Here is a 27,326-nt window from a genome sequence, read left to right as displayed (position 1 = left end):
TGTCGGTGGGACCATTGGGCTATTTCTCATTCCAGCCAGTGCACCACGACTGGTATGTCAAAGGCTGTGGTATGTGCACGACTGGTATATCCTGTCTGTGGGATGGTGCACATAAAAGATACCTAGCTACTAATGAAACTCTGCAGTTGGTTTCCTCTCTAAGACTGTATGTCATAATAGACATAAATGTTTTTTATCACTTTAGTCGAGATGCTATGATGAACATTTTGTAGAAGTTGTGTTCAAACAAAAACATTTTATCTATAAGTTGTCTAGAAATTGGTTTAAACAATATTTATTTCTGCAAATCTAATACAGCAATTTGGGATTGGAGAATGCGGGCTAATTCCTATGCTGTTGCCTTTCCCTATACATGTGTATTTAACATATACATATTTTGTTAGTCAAAATGACAGAAATGATAGTCATAAAAATATTTATTAAGAAGGGTAGACAGAAAGAAAAGTAAATAGGAGAAACAGGGAGAATTAAAGTTGTTATAGACAAAAAATGTTTCAAAAGAATGAGTAAATTATTGAAATTATTATCATTTTCTAGAAGTTGTGGTCTAGACATAAAGGTTTGTCATTTGAGTTTATACATTACACTTTGTATTTACTGTAAAATGCCCTTCAAGTTGTGTTCCAACATCTGTTTTAAAAGCATGAGTTGCATTATTGATGGCTGGGTTTTTTTGTTGTGTTTTTTTACTTGTGGTCTGGATAATTATTATGATCTGTGTTCATGCATTTTCTGAGAATCCTGTGCTCAAGATCATTTTGGTGGAATGTTCAAAATGTTTTATCAATGTAAGCCAAGATCTTTTTGGAATGTTCAAAATGTTTTATTGCTTAATCCAAGATCATCAACTGAATTCCTCAAAAGGTTTTATTAACATAAGCCAAGATCATCAGGTTGGATGTTCAAAACATTTTATCAGCATGAGTTCAGAGCTGATTGTAAGACAGAAATTTGTATCAGCTTAAGCCGATATTTTCAGATATGATGTTCAAAAAGTTTTATTAGCATGAGTAAATATCTACAGCAATTCTAAGACCGTTTGGGCCAACTTTACAAAATCCTGTTTTCGTGTTACATGCTTACAACGTCATATAACTACGGCGATTTTTTGTTTTTTAGAAATTTGTTTTCAACTTTAAAATGTCTTTCCAGTGTACAAAAAACAAAAAACAAACCAATAGCTGATGTGTATTTTTGTGTCATTAAACATTCATTCATTCCAGTGTAAAATGAGATTTTTAGTTGCCAGTGTTTTATTTTTATCACTGTATTTTTCTATGAACATCACTTAAGCTTCAGTGAAGCATAATGTATATTTTTATTTCTAAGAAAGTGTTTGGTTTTTGATGTTGAGGCTTGCATTTCATTTTGTGGAGTGGGTCACAATTCACGATGAAAGCAAATGCTAGAAAGTGAAAAGTAGTTCTAGACATTAGTCTTGTCAGGAATTCTTGACATATCTGAAAATCTGTCAAAAATAAGATGAAAAACAAAAGTTACTTGTGAAACTATTTTGTCAGATTTAGCATATTGTGTATTTTGAGCAGCATTTGCTTCCTGTCAGCTGAAATGTTTGACCTTAATGATTGGCTCTGTGAAAAGTAGGGAGAGCATGTGTTCTCATTTCTAAATGTTTGCTTTATAAATGTAACAACACAGTTTTTAATTTTGTTGATGGACATTACTGGAACTTCATTCAAACGTTTGTCAACATGTTGTTTCTTCCAATAAGGTGACTTGGTTTTGATGATGGTCTCATTAGCTTTTCCTGTTTCAAATTTTCCTGTTTTCAAACTCGTTGTTTCTTGTGTGCCAGGCAAAAATAAGGTGAAAATATCCTGTTTATGCAAGAATGTTCCATCACTGTATTTTAGTCTGTGAATATTTGTTTAAACATTGTCATTGTGGGTTTTTGTTTTTTGCCAAGTATGGTTTAGGATTTTGAGGCTGTTTATGTTGTCTCTGAAAACATGAACGATAAAGGTTTTTTTTATTTCCAGGCTTGTTACTTCCTGTATGGCAGTCAGGTGAAAATGTTACAATTATGCAAGAATGTTCCATCATTTCAGTCAGCTAAAGTTTGTCATCATGTTTCTTCATCCAGTGACGTGTGTGGGTTTTTCATGTTTTTGTTGACTCTTTAAACAACGGGGACAACCATTTTCCAATTCCTAGAATTGTTACTTCCTGTGTGCCAGGCACTCAGACGAAAAAGTTACATTTATGCAAGAATGTAGTTTGTTGTTAATTTTTTTTGGTCCAATCACGTGTTTGGGTTTGATGTTGTTGTTAATTGTCTCTGTAAACATCAGGGGTGAAGTTGTCCGATGACATGTTTGATGTTGTTGTTAATTGTCTCTGTAAACATCAGGGCTGAAGTTGTCCGATGACGTGTTTGATGTTGTTGTTAATTGTCTCAGTAAACATCAGGGCTGAAGTTGTCCGATGATGTGTTTGATGTTGTTGTTAATTGTCTCTGTAAACAGCAGGGCTGAAGTTGTGCGATGACGTGTTTGATGTTGTTGTTAAATGTCTCTGTAAACATCAGGGCTGAAGTTGTTCTCAGACTTGTTACTTCCTGTGTGCCACTTGCAGACTGCTTCTTCGTCGCAGCTGACTTTGAATTGCTTTGTATTCCTCGGGAAAAAATTTCTGCACCCATCTGTGATCTGTAAAGAAATGTTAATTTACTTTTTATTGAAGACAAACTGCCACATACATGTATACATGTGGATACTACATGGAGGTACTAATATAGTAACTTGCAAAACTAACGTATAGAGAGAGAGTGCACAGTTTCTACTCTTTTGTTTGTGTAGATCGCAGTTTAGGCTTTCCACCACAGTTGCTTTATGTTACTATCCATTAATGGGTGTCATTAGTCCCCTACCGGTCCAATCGGAGGGGACTATAAGTTTTATCTCCATCCTTCCATCTCTCCCACATATAGTTTTCGGATGGGTTTTTTAGAATACTTTGAGATATTGAACTGAAATTTAACATGTATGTTACAGATCAAGTTTGACTTTAATGGCAATTTATCAAATTTTGATGGAGTTCTGGCCCTTGAACTTAGAAAATATGAAACTTTGTTTTCCCAGACTGTTTTTTTCAGAAGTCCTTGAGATATTAACCTGAAATTTTTTGCATAGCTTTATTATGTACTGTTACAGATCAGGTTTACACATTTTGTACAGTTATGGCCCTTGAACTTTGTTTTTCAACTGAAATTTTGTGCATAGCTTTATCATGTACTGTTACAGATCAGGTTTACACATTGTGTGCATAGCTTTATCATGTACTGTTACAGATCAGGTTTACACATTTTGTACAGTTATGGCCCTTGAACTTAGGCACTGTTTTTCAACTGAAATTTTGTGTGTAGCTTTATCATGTACTGTTAAACTTACAGATGAAGTTTAACGTTCATAGCATTTTATCCATTTTTGACAGTTATGGTCCTTGACATTAGGAGATATGAAAAAGTGTTGGGTCAGGTAGGCGACGTGTATTGCTTTAGCAGTACATGTACTCTCAAAATGCTTGTTAAACAAATATTTAATGGGCACAGTGGTACAAACTTCACCTGATGTCTAGGATCGATCTCCATTGGTGGACACATTAGGCTGTTTCTCATTCCAGCCAGTTCACCATCACTGTGTAATAAAGGCTGTGATATACATGTGCTAGCTGTCATGTCTGTGGGATGGTGTATATAAAATATCCATTGTTAATTGTGGATATAAATGAAGAGTTTCATCTCTAAATCATTACGTCAAAAAATATTACCAAATGTTTGACATCCAGTAGCCGATATTAGTAAATCAATGACAATGTACTTTAGTGCTGTTGTTAAACAAAATATCTCTCTCTCTCTCTCTCTCTCTCTCTCTCTCTCTCTCTCTCTCTCTCTCTCTCTCTCTCTCTCTCTCTCTCTCTCTCTCTCTCTCTCTCTCAATAACTCCATTAATCAATGGCCTGGAGTGCCATTAAACAAGAATATCTGTTGTTTAATTCACAACCATTTGCCGACATGGAATTTTATGAATGACAGTTTTATGTTACATTAATTAACACTGAAATCAAATAGTCTCATACATGCACATATTTATGTACGTCATCTGCAGCCTTCGGTTAAGAAAGCTGAGAAATATGGTTCGAATCTCAGAGAAATTAATTTTTGCTTTTCCGGCTCACAGCCGGTTTTGATTACCCACATGCATGTATAGTGTCCTTTTTTCACTGTGTGTTATTTAAATTCCTCCCCTGTGGCGGTCTGTCTCCTGTGACACAAGTCGTGATCCTGATAAGACTGTAATACCATGCTGTGGAGGAAATCAGCAGAAACTGTTTCTGTTTCCATTAATAAATATAGCTGTTTTATAATTGATGACAGTGGCCATACAGGTTGATAATGAGAAGAGGACAGAGAGGTCTGTTTATTGATGCCTTCAGGCCCCCTCAGATGTGGCAAATAAGACTTATTAAGAGGGCAAGGCCATTTGGCCTAGATCAATGGAGATTTTTTTTATAGTGGATTGTGGCGAAATGGCAGAGATACAGGGCAAAATTCAACAAATGTACATGTAGTAATATAACATAACAGAACCCATTAAAAATAAATAAGTGTGAAGAGTTTCCTGTTTGCTAATAAAACAACTTTCAGGTGGATATGCATGTAGGTGTCTTTAGCAAAAAATGTTATGAGAGTTGGAATGGGTTTAAAACTTAATAATATGCTTTAGATAGTAGATAGGATACACCGATGCATCACAATAGTACTGCTGATGATACAATACAGGATACCCTTCTTTGTGTATGGATAACATTTCTATATTATTGACGATGTATCGATTCCTATATTAATTCTGTATTACCAACACCAATTTGTACTGGTCTGTACATATTGACACGTTATTTCCTTCACAAAAGACGACAGTGGACAGAATATGTGCATGCTTATGTCAATATGTCTGTGATGTGGTATTTCTACTTTTATCAAGTTTATTTTTTGCAGGTGGATCTTGCTTTAAAATGTCTTGTGGCAGGATTTAGCTCAGTCGGTTGAGTGCTCGCCTGAGGTGTTTGCATTGCAGGATCAAACCACCTTGGTGGGTCCATTCAAACGATTTTTTTTTTGTTTTGTTCCGACCAATGCACCACAACTGGTCAAAGGCCATGGTATGTGCTTTCCTGTCTGTGGGAAAGTGCATATAAAAGATCCCTTGCTGCATTAGGAGGGTTTCCGCTGATGACTACGGGTCAGAATTACCAAATGTTTGACATCCAATAGCCGATGATTAATTAATCAATGTGCTCTAGTGGTATCGTTAAACAAAACATTTTTTCCTGTCCTAACCAGTGCACCACAACTGGTATATCAAAGTCCATGGTTTATGCTATCCTGTCTGGAAAGTGGTTATAAAAGATTCTTTGCTGCTAATGGAAAAACATAGCAGTTGATCCTTTGCCGATGAATAAGTACAATGTATATAATCAATGTTCTCTAATTTTAATGTTTATAAATATTCATGCCACCTACGTTGGTGATTGGATGACAGGACGTAAGGCAGCAGCATTCGTCTCAGATACGGATCAGCGTGCCAGGATGTTGAGCCCCAGCTCCTCTTGCCAATGGCACCCCACGACGATCCTGCAATAGTGAAACATGATCATTGTAATATCAGCTTTACCCCACGACGATCCTGCAATAGTGAAACGTGATCATTGTAATATCAGCTTTACCCCACGACGATCCTGCAATAGTGAAACGTGATCATTGTAATAACAGCTTTACCCCACGACGATCCTGCAGTAGTGAAACGTGATCATTGTAATATCAGCTTTACCCCACGACGATCCTGCAATAGTGAAACGTGATCATTGTAATAACAGCTTTACCCCGCGACGATCCTGCGATAGTGAAACATGATCACTATAATATCAGCTTTACCCCACGACGTCCAGCGATAGTGAAACATGATCATTATAATATCAGCTTTACCTCACGATGATCCTGCAATAGTGAAACATGATCATTATAATATCAGCTTTACCCGACGATGATCCTGCAATAGTGAATTGTGATCATTGTAATAACAGCTTTACCCCACGACGATCCTGCAATAGTGAAATGTGATCATTGTAATAACAGCTTTACCCCACGGCGATCCTGCAATAGTAAAACGTGATCATTGTAATATCAGCTTTACCCCACGATGATCCTGCAATAGTGAAACATGATAATTATAATATCAGCTTTACCCGACGATGATCCTGCAATAGTGGAATGTGATAATTGTAATAACAGCTTTACCCCATGACGATCCTGCAATAGTGAAACGTGATCATTGTAATATCAGCTTTACCCCACGATGATCCTGCAATAGTGAAACATGATCATTGTAATATCAGCTTTACCCCACAACGATCCTGCAATATAATCTTTTTTCTTCTGTGAGTTCTCTGATGGGTTGTACGTCTACCTGATGTGAAGAGGAAGAGTGGCCCATACATCTCCTCTTTCTTCTGTGAGTTCTCTGATGGGTTGTACATGGTGACTTACCTGACATGAAGAGGAACAGTGGCCCATACATCTCCTCCTCTTTCTCCTGTGAGTTCTCTGATGGGTTGTACATGGTGACCTACCTGACTTGAAGAGGAATGGTGGCCCATACATCTCCTCCTCTTTCTCCTGTGAGTTCTCTGATGGGTTGTACATGGTGACCTACCTGACGTGAAGAGGAACGGTGGCCCATACATCCCGTCCTCCTCTTTCTCCTGGGAGTTCTCTGATGGATTGTACGTGGACGTGTTTGTGTCACCCTCATAGTCCATGTTGGTGCAGCCCGCGCCCCAGCCACTGCACCGGAAGAAACTCTGTCGCCGTGGCCGTGACGGCATGGACAGGACGCACTGGAGGAGGATGGAGACGAGACAGAGGCGGAGTAGACGGGACAGTCTGTTCATGTTGCGACTGTTTGAAAATACAAGACACAAATACAGGACATAGCAGGATGGAGATCCGCTGCTCAATGGGTAGGTGTAAACCACTTGCACCGACCAGTGATCCATAACTGGTTCAACAAAGGCCATGGTTTGTGCTCTCCTGCCTGTGGGAAGTGCAAATAAAAGATCCCTTGCTGCCTATCATAAAAGAGTAGCCTATGTGGCGACAGTGGGTTTCCTCTAAAAAAAAAAAACCAGTGTCAGAATGACCATATGTTTGACCTCCAATAGCCGATGATAAGATACAAAATCAATGTGCTCTAGTGGCGTCGTTAAATAAAACAAATTTTACTTTACTTTATTGTAGATAACTAACTAAAGATAAATGATATGACATTAATGAAGTTTATTCCTTTTACCTGAAACGGAAATCTGTTTTAACTTTAACATGCTTAATTATAAGGTGAGCGACATAATGTGGAGATCTAACTTTAGAGTTAATGTTAATTGTTGCTATAAATTTGCTTTGTGAAAATCATTAGGACATCAGAGTGACTGTATTAATTGTTATAGATTTGTGTGTGCGTTGTAAAACGTGTCACGAAATGCCACTTCACTTTCAAGCAACCCAGTGATAGCTTTGTCAGAACACATCTTCAAAAATAGTCTGTGTGTTAACTGTCAGGTGGGAGGGGGGTTGGATGGGAGAGTGGGGGGCACGCCAAGAAACTTTGTCAGCACAAACAAAGACATACAACTAGATTCAGTATTTGATGAGTCATCAGTAGACCCTCAGATTTCACAGGAACAATCCTTTCTGGTACGGTAGCATATCGGTTCCATGTTGGTAGCATGCCGGTACCATTTCGGGTACCATGTCGGTAAAGTCATGGAACTGAAATGTGTTTTCCCGTAATTGTTACATTGAGTACGACTATTCAACATGCTGCGTGATGTCAGGAAGAGCCTGTGTGGACCTTGCCATTTATAAGAAGTGGTAGGTTTCTTCTTTCAATCTCCGGTCTTATATAGCTCAGTGATAAAGCACTCACCTTATGTGCAGTCAGTCTAGGATCGAACCCCATCAGTGGTTCCATAATTGGTATATGAAAAGCCATGGTATGTTATCCTGTCTAGGATAAAAGATCCTTGCTACTAATGGGAAAATGTAGCAGGTTCACTCTCTAGACTTAATTTTTGCTCTGTTCTAATTGGAAGACATCAATAAAAAAGGAGCGAGAAGTACAGGTAGTATAGTGGTAAAGTGCTCGCTTGATGCACAGTCAGTTTGGGATCGATCCCCATCAGTGGGCCCATTGGGCTATTTCTCGCTCCTACCAGTGCACCATGACTGGTACATCAAAGGCTGTGGTATGTCCTATCCTGTCTATGGGATGGTGTATATAAAAAATCCTTTGCTGCTAATCAAAAAGAGTTGCTTATAAAGTGGCGACAGCGGGTTTCCTCTCTCAATATCTTTGTGGACTGTACTCATATGTTCCACGCCATATAACTGTAAATACAATGTTTTTAATGTGCCGTTAAAGGGACATTCTTGAGTTTGCTGCAATTTTTAAGATGTTATCAACTAAAAGATACTTTTTAATGATTGTGATTACATATCAAATATATTTTTCTGCATAAAATATTAGTGGCTGTATATGAAACATGTTTCTGATCGTTCTAATATTTTTACTAAGTTAAATTTCATTTTATTTCCTCATTTTTTCATACATTGTACGTACAAAATTATTTGAAGACAAAATCCAGTTTTGGCTTCTTACAAATATTAAGATGACCAGAAAACACATTGAATATAGAGACACTGATATTCTAAACAAGAAAATACATTTAATTTGTAAGTTTAATCGTAGAAATATTTTATTAGTCAGAAACATCTTACAATGCAGCAAACTCAGGTAAATGTTAGAAAATAATGTAATTACATGAAACAGATCATGGAAAAGACATTAGAAATTAATTTATGTGTACTTTTTAACTAACTAAAAGTGATGTTTGTAATCATAAGAATTTATGTATTTTTGTGTAAATTTATTAATGTACATACATGACAATCATGACTGTGGATCCATTCAACTGATCTGGGGTTTTCTCGTTCCAACCAGTGCACCATAACTGGTCCGAGGCCATGGTATGTGCTTTTCTGTCTGTGGGAAAGTGCATATAAAAGATCCCTTGCTGCATTAGGAAATATGTAGCAGGTTTCCTCTGATGCCTATGAGTCAGAATTACCAAATGTTTGACACTCAGTAGATGATAGATTAATCAATGTGCTCTAGTGGTGTTGTTAATCAAGACAAACTTTAATAATCACAAATTTAGTTTAAAATCACTTCACTTTGCTACACTGCACTATGCAGTTTTATACATAAATAAATTCTCCAAAAATTACTAACAATTCTTAATGTATAATTAGCGATTAAAAACTCTTCTTACTGCAGATGTGTGGGTGGTGGTTTTGGAGGCATGAGTAGCCGAAAATGCCCAGCCGACCCTTTCTAACTGAGTGAAGTGCTGTACTGTAAGGTCAGCATTAATAACGTCTAATATTTTTCCTAAAAACAGCTGGAAGCCTTAAATAGAAAGCAATAATTTATACTTTCTCTTACATTTTGCGCGGTGTGGGAGCACACTTTTTTTGGTTCAACTTCGCCCTGTGATTTTCTTTGCTCATTGTTGGAGGAAATCCTAAGAGGTGCTAGAGTAAATGGTTGTTTTTGATTGGGGGAAATTGACTTGTGATAGGAGCAACTTGTAATTTCCTGTTCACAATGCAGTCTAATGGCTTCTCGCAGTTCAAGACCCAAGTGCGGCGGTAAAAATTTTTAGCGAGCTAAATGGCTCGAATCTCTAGGTTGTTTCTGTCAAATGGTGTTAATTTATTTTAATTGGTCTGTCTTTGTATGGTTGTAGTTTTAAATGTTGTACATGTAAAATTGTAGCACTCCATTTAATTGACTGTTCTATATAGTGCAAGCCAAGCCTTCAGAAAGTGCGTAGTCCACGTGAGTTAAAACACATTACCACCGGTGCAATGGGCAAACTCCTTTTCTATAAGCAAATATATAACATGTTTTATTTGCTTATTTTGTGTCTCACCTTTATAGACTTAACAAACTAAAAAGTTGGGGATTTTTAACAACACCACTAGAGCACATTGATTTATTAATCATCAGCTTTTCAATATCCAATAATTGGATGTGAAATATTTGGTAATTTTGACTTGTAGTCATCAGAGGAATAGGGATCTTTTATATGTACTTTTCCACAGACAGGACAACACATACCACGGCCTTTGACCGGTTGTGATGCACTGGTTGGAATGAGAAAACCCCACAATCAGTTGAATGGATGCACCGAGGTGGTTTGATCCTGCAATGCATGCACCTCAGGTGAGCACTCAATCGACTCAGTTAAATGCTGCCCCTCGACTGAACGAAAGCAAGGTATTCAGATGTAGTTGTTACATATTCATGTACGTAGCTGGCAGTGACAATGCAACGTTCTCATTTTGGCTCAACGTTGAAGTTTAGTTCCATTTCTTACAGACTGCATGTCCTAGATGAAGGACACTTGGTTTGTACTTGTACCTTGTGTGTCCAGCCCTCCATCCATAAACCTTCTTTTCAGGGATATGTCTTTCTTGTCACTTCATATAGGATTATCAAACCTGATATGCATGTGTAAAAACTGCATTGGATGTCCAGTTAGGAGCTTTGATTGCATACAATTTACCCATATACACGCACGCACACACACAGGTTTTTACAGGATTTTGGTTTGTGAGGATCTGGTTTCCACAGGTTTCATCGCTGTATAGTGATTCCATTCATGAATCGGATGACACATTTCTTATATTATCTACAAAACAAACTATTTGTTTCATAAACATGAAATAGTTTATATATTTTTTTATATAAGCAGCAGCTCTAATATAATGTAGAAAAAACTAATTTTGTAAGGCTCAGGTTTACAACATTCAATCACTTTGGACAGATAATTTGTAACTCATCGTAGTTTATTGTTAGTTATTTTCCAAATACTGTAACAATAAAAGAAAAAAACTTTTCAGTGGCAAAAAAAAAGAAAAGCAAAGCAAAAAGTTATATCTGGACAATACTTGACAGGTTGTCATGAAATAAAATAATGCCAGACTGTCTAGGATGTTGGTGAATTCCCTTGAGTTGGCCAATCCCCACTCTATTATGGGGCACTGTAGAACCTATTGGACTATCCTTAGTTGAGAATATCTCTAAACGTCTGCCCTTTAATGAGTCATGTCAGTGACGTTTGACAGGTTCTACCTTGGGAGATACAACCTATTTTTTGTTTTCTGGGCAGAATTAAGACAACTAATGCAAATTCTGCTATCACTTTATATTGCTAGTACGTGTATGAATTAATTATTTATGGACGGTTCAGTCATAACTAAAACCACTTAATATAATGGGTTTTATTTTTTTCGACTAAGTATTAAGACTGAAGTTCACAAACACTTGGTGACTGATTTTTGTGACATCTGGAGTTCTGTGCCAGTGCTAGGATGTCAACTAACAGTGAGGTTTTAATGACTAAACTTGCATATTACATGGAAATAGAGTCCTAATAAAATATCAGTGGTTGTACATGTTTTTGATTTTCCTGGTGTTTGTACATGTGAACAGTGTTTCTGATTTCCCTGGTGTTTGTACATGTGAACAGTGTTTCTGATTTCCCTGGTGTTTGTACATGTGAACAATGTTTCTGATTTTCCTGGTGTTTGTACATGTGAACAATGTTTCTGATTTTCCTGGTGTTTGTACATGTGAACAATGTTTCTAATTTTCCTGGTGTTTGTACATGTGAACAGTGTTTCTGATTTTCCTGGTTTTTGTACATGTGAACAATGTTTCTGATTTTCCTGGTGTTTGTAAACAGTGTTTCTGATTTTCCTGGTGTTTGTACATACATGTATGTGAACAGTGTTTCTGATTTTCCTGGTGTTTGTACATGTGAACAGTGTTTCTGATTTCCCTGGTGTTTGTACTTGTGAACACTGAACAGTGTTTCTGATTTCCCTGGTGTTTGTACATGTGAACAGTGTTTCTGATTTCCCTGGTGTTTGTACATGTGAACAGTGTTTCTGATTTTCCTGGTGTTTGTACATGTGAACAGTGTTTCTGATTTCCCTGGTGTTTGTACATGTGAACAGTGTTTCTGATTTCCCTGGTGTTTGTACTTGTGAACAGTGTTTCTGATTTTCCTGGTGTTTGTACATGTGAACAGTGTTTCTGATTTTCCTGGTGTTTGTACTTGCTGAAACATCATTTTATTGCCTGATGTCTGTTTTTATTGTGAGACCAAATCCAAATTGGGCTACTTGCAAACATTGATTAGGATTCATTACCACATCTCCAGTTTACTAAGATAATCTTAAGTGAATAACTATCTTATGCACATAATGTGATCTTAGTGCTAGAAAATCTTAAGTGAATAACTATCTTATGCACTTAATGTGATCTTAGCGCTAAGATAATCTGAAGTGAATAACTATCTTATGTAAGATTTCTTTGTAAAATCAGGCTAAAGAACACATGCATGCAGACACTGATATTCTAAACAATTGGAAACTACATGTATATTTAGCATGTCATTTTATTTGTTTAACCTTTAAATTACTGGATTAATTTTTAACAAAACTCACGTTGAGTGGGTACAAGTTTATAATTTTTACAGTCATTTGTGGCCAGCTGTCCAGTATTTACATGTATGTCCATTATTCCCAATAACACTGGTTTTCTGACCAGATTTAAAAAAACAACCCCAAAACAACAACTACGATTCATATTCCAATATTTGGTGATTTTTGTTGTTGGTAAAACGATCAAATTTATTATCAAATTAGCTGTCACAGTCAGCTATTGATACCTGAAAATTACCGTGACTTGCCGCCATTGTTGTCAAGCAAAAATTCTTGCCGAAAACCAATTTTCAAACTCAAAATTCCAAGGTATTTTTCATTGGAAAACAAAAGCCTAAAAGATACAGGAAACCAAGTTGTCTTCCGTTTCCTGTTATACATGTATAGTATAAGTGTTTCCGGTGTCTTAGCAATATTTTGGAGACAGGCTGGACAAAAGAGCCAATTTGCTACCAAAGATTCAAATCAGTGTGTAGATCAAATTTTTTTCTCAAGAACCAAAAATCTGACCAATGGGTGGCTGTTGTGACATCATAATTCAAAATGGCCTCCAATAGAAATTGCTTCACAAATGTTTAACACTTTATTATTCCTATAAAGATATTTTAACACTTGATGTAGTGTCTGTTATCATGACAAAGTAAAATTATATAGTACTTTGATATGAATGGTCACAGTCAGCTATTGATGTGGACACATCTAAATTTCGAGGGTAACTGGTTTTCGAAAATGGTAATGATACATTTAAATGGAATCTACAGTATATAGCTATTTGAAGTGTGTATAATATCCTTACATTACTATTGTTGCTGTCATACAAATAAAAATATTATTCAAAGCTATAGAAGTTATATGGAGGAAAGAAATGTTTTATTTAAAACGCACTTAACACATTTAATTTATGGTTATATGGCATCAGACATGGTTAAGAACCACACAGATATTGAGAGAGGAAACCCGCTGTTGCCACTTCATGGGCTACTCTTTTCGATTAGCAGCAAGGGATCTTTTATATGCACCATCCCACAGACAGGGTAGTACATACCACGACCTTTGATATGCCAGTCATGGTGCACGGGCTGGAATGAGAAATAGCCCAATGGGCCCACCACACACCAGGCATGTATACTTCTTTTCTTTTCTTTTTTACTCTCTGTAAAGTGTATCGGACGTTATTTTTTCAAGTCATAGAAACAAGAGTGAATTCATTGGAACACAGCATTATATCTGTTCAGTGACGGAAATTACCAATCTTTCTAGATAGAAATGCCTGAAGGTTGATTAAAAATAGGTGAAAAAAACATTTATCTGTACATATTGTAAAGTTTCGCCATGTTCCGCATTAATTTGTAAAAATTCTGAATTATACACTCGATTCTGATATTAAATACTACTTCAGGTAATGAAATTTAAATGAAACAATTGTATGTTTCATTAAAAATGTGATATTATTATCCATATGGTTTAACATAACAGAGTTAATAATAATCATACGAAGCACACATGTAACAACAAGTGTAATGATGTAATTTTGGGAAGTGACATCATAACATGACATTACTTCTCCAGTCCTAGCTCAGACTGTGCATTTGAAATATGACGTCATTTCGTTGTCTCCTTTTCACTCTGGCAATACAAAAATCCTGACACTGGTTTCGTAAAATCAGTACAACACACAAGCTTGTTTAATAATCTCTATTTATGAAGTAGTTGATGATGTGTTGTTACATGTATGTTAAAATGAAAGTAATAATTAGTATTTTGTCTGTCATTGCTGGAATGAATGTGGCTTGACTGGTCACAGCCAACAGTGCAACATGCATCGATGTATAGTCTGGCGCCAAGGTAAAAACGCTGTCTGACATAATTACATGTAGGTGACATGGTGCCAATTAAGTTGGGGTTTTGACATCTGTTGTATGATTTGTTTTTGAAATTGGATTACTTCCCATGCTATTACACAAGAGTGATGTCATACCATGGGAAGTTAATTTTGTCATACAAGTCATATCTAGCGTAAATGAGTGTCATATTTCATTTATTATCCACCTTCAAATAACATAAAATGTGACAATAATTTCCAACATAACTCAACGAGACATGAAGATGATGTCATTTAGTAACTAATATTTGAATGACACACTGTGACACCCAGATGTTGACAAACAAAACAAACTTCTTATCAGGCCAAATTGGAAACTGCTTGGCAAGCCTCACAGAATTTCTCATTGCTACCTTCACAGTATAAAGCTGATATCCGACATGATGAACTAGTCTTAATACATGTACAGGACACATGTATATAGAGCGAATAACCTGACACATGTATATAGAGCGAATAACCTGACACATGTATATAGAGCGAATAACCTGATACAGATAGAACGTACAACATTCAATCACAACGCTCATGCACACACACACACGCACAGACAGACACACACTAATATACACACGTGCACACACACACGTGCACACACACACACAGACAGACACACAGAGAGACAGACAGACACTAATATACACATGCACGCACACACAAACACAAACACACACAGAAACGCACACACACACACTAATATATACACACACACACACAAAATACCCTAAAATACCACCCTCCCCATAAAAAAGAAAAAAAAGAAAAAAAAACAGACAATAAAAAACCAAACAAAACAACAACAACAACAAACAAACACATTAAGTTTCAGTCAGAGGTGTATACCATACAAGTTATTTTGTTAACACTGTTTAACTTCAAAAATACACACAAAACCTTTAAACAATTATTAATAAAACATATTTTGCAATTGTCTTACATTTATTTGTAGCCTTTTGTAGATGTGTAATACAGTTTCATATGTACCTCTTCTCCGCAAGCTGTCTAAAAGCTCTAACAAGTATATATTAAATGTATGTGAACCTTTAAACAATTATTAATAAAACATATTTTGCACAATGTCTTACCTGTATTTGCAGCCTCCGGTAGATGTTTAATACAGTTTGGTATGTACCTGTTCTCTGGGAGCGTTCTCAAGCTGTAACAAGTGTATATACCGAACTTGTACAGACCAGTACCTCATTCTCATTGGCTGTGCAGCTTTTTATTTTGATGCGAGGGAGGTGCTGCCAAAGGTAGACAAAAGACGTGGGTCATTATTGGTTTTGTAGGTTGAACAAACCAATAACAATTAGTTCTACTGCTGTCAGGTCACGCAATGCTGTGAAGACAACCAAAGCTGATGCATATAGCCTTTAGGGGAAGAGTGTTCTCAGGCTTGTTCTGAAGTAATAAAATGGGGGGGGGGGGGGGGGGGGGGGGTGGGGGGGTTGGGGGGGGGGGGGGGGGGGGGGGGGGGGGGGGGGGGGGGGGGAGAAAGAAAGCACCATAATGTATGTGGGTTCACTACAATTGTTTTTCCTGTGCATTCATGAATGTTTAAATAAAAAACATTTGTTGTAAGTGTTACAGTATGTAGGTTTGTATTAAAAAAATGTGTGTCCTCCCTCCCCCCATGTAATCAAGTTGGAACAACCCTTTAAATGAGCTGTTAATTGCTATTGTTGAGTGCATGGTTGCTAATAGTAATATGAGGATAAACACATTAACATGTAGTTGACACTGGTTTTTCCTAGACACTAGCTTTTATTGTTGAAAATCTGTAATTACCAATACAGTACTACATCAGTCACAATAAGTTAATGGCCAATTTCAAAGTTTAGCTGACTTTTTATATGCCCATCTTTGGGTTGTATTATGGTATGGCATTGTATGTACGCCTGTACGTCCATCTGTTAACTTTTTCTTGTCCATACAGATGCATACAGGACCATCAAACCTCACATGTAGGAACAACTTGGGATGGTGGTGTGTTGCATACTATTACAAGGTGACTGTGACCTAAATCCTTGTCCAGGTCATACCTTCCATACATATGCATACAGGATCATCAAACCAGATGTAGGAACAACTTGGTCCAAAACAAACTGTTCATCCATCCCATTGCAAACATTTCACATAATTAGAATTGAATCAGACCCGTAACATATTCATTAATATAGATATGGTTTTCCATCAGACTCCTGATGGGCGTATCATGTACCTCACCGATACTATTTTCCAACAGGTAATAAGAAGTAGATTGCAGATATGGTTAAAGCTTGAGTCAGCCTTGTTTGGTTGCTGGTAGAAAGTGTGCAGCAAATGCATAAAAATCCACAATTGTTTCGTCTTTTAAAAAAAAAAATGCCAAGCATGCAGAGCATCTGCCTAAAAAACAAACTTTGATCCTGTCAAAGCTGGTTCACACTTTCATTCATCATTCTCATCTATCACCCTCTGCCTATCATTCTCATTATCTTAATATATATAAAAAAAAACCTTAACTACTTTAGTCATATGAGTAATAAATGTTTTTTGGCATAAAAACATCAAAGAGAGATTGAAAGAGATGAATAGGAGAGAGAGAAAAATGGAAAGAGAGAAGGGAAGGTGGGTTGTGTGAAACACAGGGAAAGCAAAAGATGAAGTGAGATACTGAGAGGGAGGACGTGAGAGACAGAGCAAGAGAGAGAAAAAGGGACGATTTGGCCATGGTATGTGCTATCCTGTCTATGGAATGGTGCATTTTAAGGAAAAATGAAGATGTTTTCTCTCTAGTCTAAGACTACGTGTATATGTAAAAACTACCTGTTACAGTTTTTTATTAGTAGCAAGGGATCTTTTATCCCACAATCAAATTAATATTTTTTTCCTTCTATAAGATAGACCAAAGAATAATTTTACTTTAATCTTAGTTAAAAATATACTCATGTTATTAATTATAAATTCCTCTTTGACAAGAGAGAAGTTTGTGACAACAGACACTAACTCTTCATTTTTTTTCTTTTTTCTTTTCTTTTTTCATTGATTTACTAGTGTCTCAAAATTGATGAGGTAATTAAGCCACATCAGCAGACATTAAAATTAATTGTATAATGCTGCTGTTGCTAGAAATGTCAAATAATGCATGGACATGATGGATTTGTGCCATGATCCCTCTTGAGCAGGGTAGTATTTATAGTTACTTAATGGTTAAAGAAAATAGTGTGTTTGTCACATGCAGTGTCATTTGTGTTTCATTTACAATAGTTACATGTACAACAACATTTCATTCAAGTTTCTTTAGTGGTGTTTTCTTTTTCTTTCCTCTTTTCGACATCACTAATAGAATCAAGAATTAGAAGATATATATAAAACTAAGCAAAAAAGACAAAATTAGCGTTATTGTGGTACTCTCAAAATGTTATTTTTAAAAACTTTTAGAACTTCATGCATGTCTTTTTTGATAAATGTGTTGTTAATTTTTGCCTGGCATCGACAAAGTTAAAAGATGAGATACATGTACTTATCCAACAAGCATTAAATATGGACCGTCTACTTTCTGATAATCAGGTGACACCCAATAGCCGATGTGTATTTTTGTGCTGGGTTGTCGATAAACATTTATTCTGATAATCACTTAGGCAAGCATGTTTTGCTTTTCATTTTATTTTTGACAGTATTGCAAATACAATTTTACATGATGTTCATATGATCGAGGATTCCTCATTGTACATGCAAATCAGTCATGTCTGTCTTCTGCATTGGAACAATAATGTTGAAAATGGTTACACTATAAGTCTAATAATTATACGAAGTCTATATTTAATTTCAAGTTTATACACATGTATGTACTGTAAAATACATTATTCTCGTGTGGAATTTATTTTCACGTTTTTTTTGTTTGAATAAAATTCATGAAAATTAATTCCCCATGAAATTAAAAGGCTGACAAAAATTGGACATTAATTATTTTTTTTTAAATGTAGTCTTGAGGGATAAGGAATTCCCGAAAATAAATGCTCATGAAAAGTTGATCACTTAAAAATAAAGTATTTTACAGTAATTTCTAGGAAGCTGTTTCTGACATTTGCTTCCAGATTTCGATTTAAAAAGCATAAGATTGATTCCCTCTCCACAAAATGAACCTCAAGGCTTGTGCTCTGGCTGTTCTGCTCTTCTGTGTCCTCCCTGTCGACCCCTCTTTCCCCTCCCCATCAATCTCTCCCTCCCCTGCCCAGCTTCATACCTTCCCTCCCCATCCATCCGTCCATCCCTCCCTCCCTCCCCTGCTCCATACCTCTCCTCCCCATCGGTCCCTCCCTCCCCTGCCCAGCTTCATACCTTCCCTCCCCATCCATCCCTCCCTCCCTCCCCTGCTCCATACCTTCCCTCCCCATCGATCCCTCCCTCCCCTGCCCAGCTTCATACCTTCCCTCCCCATCTATCCCTCCCTTCCTCCCCTGCTCCATACCTTCCCTCCCCATCGATCCCTCCCTCCCCTGCTCCATACCTTCTCTCCCCCATCAATCCCTCCCCTGCTCCATACCTTCCCTCCCTTGCTCCATACCTTCCCTCCCCATCGATCCCTCCCTCCCCTGCCCAGCTTCATACCTTCCCTCCCCCATCGATCCCTCCCTCCCCTCCCCTGCTCCATACCTCCTGTATGTTAAAAGCCAGCTGTATCATTTGCAAACAACCATATATCAAGTCCTAAAAGCTAGCAGTGAAGTAATATATATTATAAATAACTGGGCTAATATAATATGATCAATAAATTAAGAAATAATTGTCAGAAAACATTTTAGTTTAAGAATTCAAAGATATAGTGTATTTGTTGGGTTCTTGAATATTTAATTATGGCGATGCATAGTAACTTTAACTCTGTATTCTGTATTAGGAAAATAACTTAATTATTGTTTTTCGTTTCAAGCTTTTATACATAAAATTGATTTTTATAATATTTACTGGAGAACTAGCTCCAATAATAGAACACAAACGTTGGTATCTTCTCATGAAGAGTAAATTAGTTTGTTGGTATAGAAAATAACGTCTTTTTAAAGTATATTAGTTTATTCACATAAAAGAAAATAGCTTCAGGACGTTATTATTATTATTATTTAAAAAAAAATTCACCTTCCAGTTTAAGTGCCAGGATGTACAGGTACATGTATCCCAGTGTTAGAGCACTTTATGGATTTTGCCCCCCCCCCCCCCCACCAGTGCCGCATGTCTAGTATATACACCAAATATCATGGTAGGTACTGTCCTGTATTTGCCCCCCCACCAGTGCCGCATGTCTAGTATATACACCAAATATCATGGTAGGTACTGTCCTGTATTTGCCCCCCCCCCCACCAATGCCGCATGTCTAGTATATACACCAAATATCATGGTAGGTACTGTCCTGTATTTGCCCCCTTCCCACCAGTGCCGCATGTCTAGTATATACACCAAATATCATGGTAGGTACTGTCCTGTATTTGCCCCCCCTCCCACCAGTGCCGCATGTATAGTATATACACCAAATATCATGGTAGGTACTGTCCTGTATTTGTAGTTAAAGAAAAACTAACTTTAACAGTGTTTGCACTTAAGGAAAATGTTGACTTGCCTGACTCAAACTTTTTAGAACTGTAAAGTACATGTGTATACATTTATCAATATCCAAACAACATATACACATATACTATGAGAAAACTGTTATCAATATCCAAACAACATATACACATATACTATGAGAAAACTGTTATCAATATCCAAACAACATATACACATATACTATGAGAAAACATTTATTTTGGACATAGAACAATATTTTAGAGTCAGTCAATAAAATAAAATACCATTCATTTAAAACATAATTAACCATGCAGATTACAATCCTTCCTTCTACCTGGACTTGTCAGTATAACATTATTTTCATATACATTGTATCTTAACATCTAGTCATTCAACTGTGACTGCCAATGAAATTAATCATGTTTCAGGCTTGTAGGTCTATTAAAACTTTTTAAAAATACTAGACAGACGGATTAGTAAATATAAAAATGCATTAGCCTACAGATATTACCACTAGCCCAAGATTTGTTCCCTCAGATATTGTGAGAGAAAAAAAATCCATATATAAAATAAACTATTTGTTAGCAATGTTTTTATTTTGCAACTAAAACAAAAAAGTTGTTGGGGGGGGGGGGGGGGGGGGGAAACGTAGTTCAAAACAAAGTCACTCAGAACACCCACTGGAAATACATTTCAGGTACAAATAATAAAGTAGAGTACAAATGAAGGGTTCAAACAAATAATAAACATGGACGACTTTTCTGAACTCTGCCTTGTTTTTGCTAAGTTAAAATGGCGACGAGTTTGCATTGCAAACGATACCACGCAATGTTCAAAAACATGTACCGAATTTGCAAATCAGCATCACAAAATGCAAAAAATATGAGTCGTTTGGCGGGTTATTGCCAGGAGTGGATTTTCTATTTTTCCCACTTGAGATGAGCTAAAAATGGCAAAGTACAGGGTTTTTTTTATCTCCATGGTTACTGTTTTTCTTCTATAACTGAAACCAAACTGATTCTGTGGTAACCGCACATCACTACGATAAATATAAATCTGAACATGCAGTCATTCCACTGTGAATGTCAATGTTGGTGGTGTCTTGGTTAGGCCATCGGTCTACAGGCTGGTAGGTACTGGTTTCGGATCCCATTTGAGGCATGGGATTTTTAATCCAGATACCGACTCCAAACCCTGAATGAATGCTCCGCAAGGCTCAGTGGGTAGGTGTAACCCACTTGCACCGACCAGTGATCCATAACTGGTTCAACAAAGGCCATGGTTTGTGCTATCCTGCCTGTGGGAAGCGCAAATAAACGATCCCTTGCTGCTAATCGGAAAGAGTAGCCCATGTAGTGGCGATAGTGGATTTCCTCTCAAATCTGGTTTCCTCTCAAATCTGTGTGGTCCTTAACCATGTGTCTGATGCCATATAACCGTAAATAAAATGTGTTGAGTGCATTGTTAAATAAAACATTTCTTTCTTTCCGAACCCATTACCTACCAGCCTGTAGACTGATGGCCTAATGACGACGCCACCGATTTTCAGTCACCAGGGGCGATCGGGCAACCGTTAAGATTGAACCCTGCTTTTAACTGTTCTGTATTGGAAATTGTCTATAAAGGAAACCTTGCTGCTGTCTTTGGAGTAGTCTTTGTGGCAGTCGTGGCTTTAATTCCTCCTCCTTTAATTTCATTACAACTTATTTTCATGCTTATATCCAATTGAGGTTCAAGCATGCTATCCTGGGCACACACCTCAGCTATCTGGGCTGTCTGTCCAGGACAATGGGTTAGTTGTTAGTTGTTAGTTAGAGAGAAGAAGGTGTTCAGGTCTTACACCTACCCACTGAGTCCTAAAAATTTGCCAGTCCCAGGCTGCGAACCCAGTACTTACCAGCCTTATGCCTGATGGCTTAACCACGACACCACCGAGGCTGGTCCTCTTTCTGTTGGGACACTAAATAGTTGGGCCGAATTTACGAAGCCTGTTTTTCTTAAACACAGGTCTTTAATCATTGTAAATGTGTGTACCGGTAGTTACATGTAAAGGCCTGTCTACACAATCATACATTTGTCCAAAAAACATTGTTGGAAAAGATGGGACAAATATATGACTGTGTAGATCACTTTTGTAACAAAGCTGGACAAGGTGGGACAAATATATGACTGTGTAGATCACTTTTGTAACAAAGCTGGACAAGATGGGACAAATATATGACTGTGTAGATCACTTTTGTAACAAAGCTGGACAAGGTGGGACAACCTGAAACATGTTGCTTTTTTTTTTTTAAACCCAAAAGTAAATAATAATATTTACATGACCGTATTTCTCCTCCAGTTTACTTTGTGACCTTTTTTTTTTTACTTCTAAAAAAAACGTCAAAAACCTGCAACCAGTGTGGACAAAAGTCCAAGAATGTTGCATCGTGTAGACAGGAAGTTATACAGACATGAACAAGTGCAGACATTTGTCCCAGCATGTTAACAATGTTTTAAACACGCTTTGTAAATTCAGCCCATGTAGTTTAACATGTGCTAGGGTGTTTTTAGATATTCCTTTCCTTTCTTCTTGTTTAAAGCTGGCATGTCTTGAAATACACAAAGAATGGTTAGGCTGATAACTCCCCCCCCCTCCCCCATTCATTAAACTTGAAGCAAGTCACTTTTGGCATTATTTTTAACAGGTCTGCTAATATGTTCTATAAATTACATTGGTAAGAAAATTAATATAGCTTTAGTTTTTCTTGTTTTCTTCATCAGTGGGGTTTTTGTGCTTTTTTTTATTGGGTTGTGTGCATCATTTAACATTATACTTAACATTTTGGTGCATAAGCTTATAAGAGAATATTTATTTATTCAACTTTCTTCGGTAAGTAAATCAATGATGTTTGTAAAAAAATTATTATTATTTTCTACTTTTATTTCGCTAGGTCAAAGCAAGCATATGTACATTATATCATATTATTTGAGTTATACTTGGTATACAGAAATGTTCACTTACTTTTAGGCTTTTAACTAATTTACGTCTTCAAATGAAAGAGGTGTATTGATGGCTTTGGTTTAAGAGTCTGGCCTCGGCTGGCTTTAATCATTAATGTCCGACCCCATGAGTGCCATGAGTGGGTGTATTTCCTAAAGGAAATGAGTCTGTCACACACTCTCAATATGACAACAGGCTGCACTAATGTGGCTGCTGCTGGGAAGATTTAATCTTGTTTACAGCTAATTGCCATCCTGCTATCTAGTGTTGAGTGCTATAGAAAAGTTAAAGTTTGTTTTGTTTAACAACACCACTAGAGCACATTGATTTATTAATCATCAAACATTTGGTAATTTATTTATGTATAGTCTTAAAGAGGAAATCCGTTACATTTTTCCATTAGTAGCAAGGGATCTTTTATATGCACCATCCCTCAGACAGAATAACACATACCATGGCCTTTGGTATACTATTCAGGTTGGACTGGCTGGAATGAGAAATAGCCCAATGGGCCCATGTACTGATGAAGATCAATCCTAGATTAACTGCATCGAGTGAGCACTTTAGCACTGGGCTATATTCCACCTTAGAGGAAGCCCACCATATATTGTTTTTCAGTTATCAGCAAGGAATGTTTTATACATTGTGTGTGTACTTTCCCTCATGGTACAGTACAGCACATTCACTGGCCTATGATATATCACTTGTTTGAGATGGGGGAGGACGAATCATACATGTACATTTGTATTTGTAATTATAAAATCTCCAGCAATTATCAAATAATATAATGCTTATTGATTTTAGTAATAGTTCTTATTGGACGTTTTTCCATTCAGTTTTTAACAAAGAATCTTATGGACATACTTTTTGACAAATAATACATATAGTTCTTATGAGCAATACCCTCACAATTTTTGACAAAAATTTGTTCTTACTAGTTATAAATGTATATTATCATGCATAGAGTTTTTGAGCACTATTATACTAGTTGTTGGTCATCAATAAGTATTGAAGTGTACAATTACCAGTCTATTTGTTTTTGTTTCTCATACATGAAATGCATAGCTGGACGTCATGATTAAACACAGTAAACATGCAGTGATTACTTAGCAGATGTCCGAACCGGTTACGTCAAACTGTTATTGTTGTCTGTATATTTGATGATCAGGAAATGCACTTTCTCCATTTAACTGGAATCGTTGATTGAACCTTGTTTCACAAAGTCTTGTTTGTTGTCAATTGTGTTCAGAACCTGATGTCATTTTAGCTTTGATCTTCTCTAACACCAACTGATCAGTGTATAATCTGAGTAGAGCTGGATGATATGTCAATACCAATTACCTGTACAGAGAAAACCTCAGTATAATAATCTCACCATATAGTAAAGCACTATATAAATATATCTGATAGCAGGCTTTTTGCCAGAAAGAATTGTTTGGGGTATGGCACTACGGAAGACAAAATGATGAATCCAATGGAATAGAGTGATATATTTATACAGATAATGTCTGTTTACTTTGCCTTGCATATTCCTTTCTGAAAGGGTCATCCTACTGCACATATGATAGGAGAGTTCTATAATCATATAAAGCTAACATTAATCATACAATAATGATAAGAGTCATTCATTTTGTAAAAGGTCAGCTAAATAAACAATGTGGCTATGACACTATGACACTATGACACCCAAATAATGTTTCTGGGGATGACATTTTACCTATTTTACCATCTGGCAGAAAGCCTGGATAGTTGTGCACCGATAAACCGGTATACCACAATGTTTCGTCACCTCGATACTGCGGGACACTTTTATGTGTCACAATTTTTTACACGTTATTGTTTTTAGGGTTATATTTTTTTATGGGAAATAGACAAACAAACAAAACCCCCAGCATTATATTAATTAGTAATCACACGAAATGGCAATCAGTGAAGACATTATTAATCTTTCAGTCTATAAACACTTGCCAACTCAAGCTGTCAAACTGCCTAGTGGTGTCATCTACATACATGTATACTTGTATTATTAATTTTCTGGATACATAGAGAATGCTAAATGAGTTCCTGTGTGAGACCGTTTATATTACATCAAGTATGTTTTCAAGACACGAGTGATGTACAATTAAAACACATGAACAAAACCATCAATGAACAAAAATCGCACTGAATGACTTCCAAAATAACTAAGCAAGACATGAAAATTCACAGACTAATACACCGGGGAAATGAAATCACTTACCAAATGACATCATTTAACAAAATAACGTCATGTTGTGGTTACTACATTTAACTATTTATCAATGAAACTTTGCATTTATACACCACACATCTACATGTATTAATGAAGTTTACACAAACAGTATTATAAACATATTCAAGGCCAAACATTAATTCTAAGAATTGACAGCAAATATTTTTCCGATTTAAAAATATGAATAGAAAGAATCATGTGCACACTTTTCGCATAACATCTGTGCGTGACACATATACAGATACAGATACAGATACAGATACACATACACATACACATACACATACACATACACATACACATATAACCCCTTGCCAAACAATGTGATGACGCTGGTTACACTCGAGAATAATACACTAACTTTTGTTGTGAAATATACGTTAACATGTTGCATTAAGTTGTGGTTACTATGCATGTAAAATGGCCTTCATGGTCACAGCCACAACAAGAAGCCATTTGTTTTCAGTCATACCAATGTATTTATAATAAATGATACATGGCAAAAATTTTAACAAATTTAAGCCTACTAGAACACATTGACTACTAATCAGCGGTTATTGGCTGGCAAATGCAGTTATATTGACACTTAATTGGTCACAGATGAAATCCGCTGTCGCCACATGGCTACTCTTTCCAAATAACAGCAAGGATCTTTATGTTTAACCATACCGCTATAACTGATTTGGTGATTGAGGAGTCCGACAGGTAACAAACCTGGTTACGTTATCCCGGTCATTTGGGGACAAAGACTTTTATATGTAAAATCCGATATTTTTTGTTTTTTAATTTAAGCGGAACTCTCAATCCTGCGGGGGGGGGGGGGGGGGGGGATCGTCTGATCCCTCCGATCCCCTTTGGCTACGGGCCTGTTTATAATTATACTAACCATCCTTACTTTTCATTTTAGTCCTATTAACAAGTTTACCACTAATAATCATCAAACAAATATTAATTTAATCACTATCATTTTGAAGTTTTAACCACTCATTAATAATTAATTACTAACCATTCTCACTGATTAACTTTATGACTATCACTACATAACAACCACTGTCAAACAGTTAATTATTAATCACTGTTCTTTTGAAGTTTTCACTGATGTCAGGCGTAAGTGTACGTGACAAATTCAGCAAACGCTAATTTTCGCCCTCTGACAACATGCAAACATTTTGAAAGTAAAACTTTAAAAACTGATAATTAAATATAAGAGGGAGTTACTAGTAAGTAAACAAGTAAATAAACATAGCAATATCGTTTTATTTCGACATTGGTTATAATTAATTTGTGAGATTGCTACAAAAGCAACACACCTCGATCACCCACCCATTCGGCAAATTCGTGATAATTGGGAACTACTCGGCTGATTACGAATAGAAATAGGCCAAAGTGTTCCGAATGATCAGAATATTCCGATAGACAGTACGACTTCCGCGTAAATACATCCAATGAAAAAAGTTGATACATGTTATATTAAGGAAGACACCACTGTTTTCTTTTTCTGAACAAAAGCATTTGGTGTCAGTTTCAATTTCTCAAAAATTATATAAGTTAACAGTATAAAATTTGCAAATTTGTTATGGGGAGCATTTTTTTGCAGCCGAGATATGATTTACGGGCACTATACATGATCGCGCCTGTCAAATGGCAGTCACTGAATGTGCTTTTAAGATACATTGTAAATGTGACGTAATAAAAGATGATGGTACAGTCAGATTGTTCACAAGAGCTCGACTGACTAAACATGCCACAGATGTGGGTACATTGTCAGGGCTCAAAGCAGGAAGTAAAATATATTATTACTCATATGGTTAAAAATATCTTGGTACATTGTACATATATCAAAGTGATACCTCCCACTAGGACACCAAGTGGGACGTCACACTTTGTAACATCATCAATTGGCATACTATAATCTTACAAGAATGTCAACCAACAAGTTTAGTTATATAAAATGAAATCAATTATGGGTAATAAGTAGAATATTAAACTTGTTGTCATT

The 27,326-nt window shown here is 36.5% G+C and overlaps 1 protein-coding gene across 1 annotated transcript; it reads right to left on the bottom strand.

Moving 5' to 3' along the window:
* Positions 1–255: 255 nt before the first annotated feature.
* LOC121385743 lies at positions 256–23,204 on the bottom strand. The gene is made up of 4 exons (XM_041516512.1): positions 23,098–23,204; positions 6,753–6,997; positions 5,564–5,674; positions 256–2,690 (listed from the first exon to the last, which is right to left on the bottom strand). The coding sequence occupies exons 2-4, from the start codon at positions 6,988–6,990 to the stop codon at positions 2,593–2,595; spliced, it is 447 nt and encodes a 148-aa protein (XP_041372446.1). The 5' UTR covers positions 6,991–6,997; positions 23,098–23,204; the 3' UTR covers positions 256–2,592.
* Between the last annotated feature and the right edge of the window lie 4,122 nt (positions 23,205–27,326).

The sequence above is a fragment of the Gigantopelta aegis genome, chromosome 12 (assembly GCF_016097555.1).
Source record: "Gigantopelta aegis isolate Gae_Host chromosome 12, Gae_host_genome, whole genome shotgun sequence".
Lineage (NCBI taxonomy): Eukaryota > Metazoa > Mollusca > Gastropoda > Neomphalida > Peltospiridae > Gigantopelta > Gigantopelta aegis.
Note: the sequence above shows the minus strand (reverse complement) of the source record. Positions and strands in the feature narration are given on the sequence as shown.